Here is a 1,217-nt window from a genome sequence, read left to right on the forward strand (position 1 = left end):
ATAGAATGAAATTATTTAGGATAAAAAAATCTCATGGTGTCAAAGGACTGTAATTCCTCCAGAGGCTGAGGCAGGAGGATTGGGAGCTCCAGGCCAGCGTCAGCTACATAGAAAGGCCTTGTATCAAAAACCCAAGGGCCAGGCACGGTGGTGCATACTTTTAATTCCAGTGTTTAGGAAGCAGAGGTAGTTGGATTTTGAGAGTTTGAGGCCAGCCTGGTGGACCACTACATAAGAAGTTCAGGGACAGCCAGGTCTACAAAGAGAGACCCTGTCTCAAAATAAATAATAATAATAATAATAATACCACCATGTGGGGGGCAAGAGCTGAGCTGTTGGTGGTACTCTGTGGACCTGCAGCCCATCAGTTGCATGGAAGTCAGAGGATGGCCAGCAGGACTCTTCTCTTTCCTTCAACTGCGAGGATCCTGGGAGCTGAACTCAGGTCCTCAGGCTTGGCTGCAGTGCCTTTGGCTAGAACTTCTGTTAATTCCCAGTCCTTTGCAGTATAGTCAATAAAGTTATTGGCAGGCTGTGAGTTTGAGGTCAGCCTGGTCTATAGAGTGAATTCCAGGACAGCCAGGGCTACTAAAAAAAAAACTTGTCTCAAACAAACAAACAAACAAACAAACAAACAAGAATGGGGTTGTGGCTTAGCGGTAGAGCCCCTGCCTAGCATTCACAAGCTCCTGAGTTCCATCCTAAAAACTAAAAGACAAACACTTTGGCTCTTCTCCTGGGTGTCTGTTCAGACTCAGAGCTGATAAACACTCAATTGCATCAGCTGTTCTGATTATCTCAGAAGCTCTTTTCTTTATTTCATATCCAATAAAACCCCCTGGGAAGGAGGCTGCAGAGGCTATAGTTCCCAGCAGAAGAACTCAGACAGCCTCAGAGAAGCCAGGATTGGCTTGAGGTCACATAGCCCCATGTTGGCACTACCTTTGAGGTCTCTGAGCTGAGGCAAGTTGGGGGTAGGAACAGGGTGTGGGTAGCAGGTGTAGGTATGAGACTCACCTCTGATACCTCAATGCGCTGGTGGAGTTCTGCCTGGCACAGCTCGGTCAGATCTGGGTTGTGGTTCTTTCCGTCAGGGTAGAGGAGGCTGAGAGAACAGAGTTGGGCTCTGAGTGGCTGGACTCACAAGGACCTGCCTACCTCATTTATCTAGGGTGGGGTGTGTGTGTGTGTGTGTGTGTGTGTGTGTGTGTGTGTGT

General features: G+C 48.0%; 1 protein-coding gene across 1 annotated transcript in view; it reads right to left on the reverse strand.

Annotated features, from left to right (window-relative positions):
• Cblc (Cbl proto-oncogene C) overlaps nucleotides 1–1,217 on the reverse strand; it is a 16,472-nt gene that overhangs the window by 7,391 nt on the left and 7,864 nt on the right. Inside the window, exon 7 of the mRNA XM_026777585.1 lies at nucleotides 1,018–1,105. Coding sequence (XP_026633386.1) covers nucleotides 1,018–1,105 — 88 coding nt within the window. The remainder of the gene's footprint in view (nucleotides 1–1,017; nucleotides 1,106–1,217) is intronic.

This window comes from Microtus ochrogaster, unplaced genomic scaffold (genome assembly GCF_000317375.1).
Source record: "Microtus ochrogaster isolate Prairie Vole_2 unplaced genomic scaffold, MicOch1.0 UNK74, whole genome shotgun sequence".
Taxonomy (NCBI): domain Eukaryota; kingdom Metazoa; phylum Chordata; class Mammalia; order Rodentia; family Cricetidae; genus Microtus; species Microtus ochrogaster.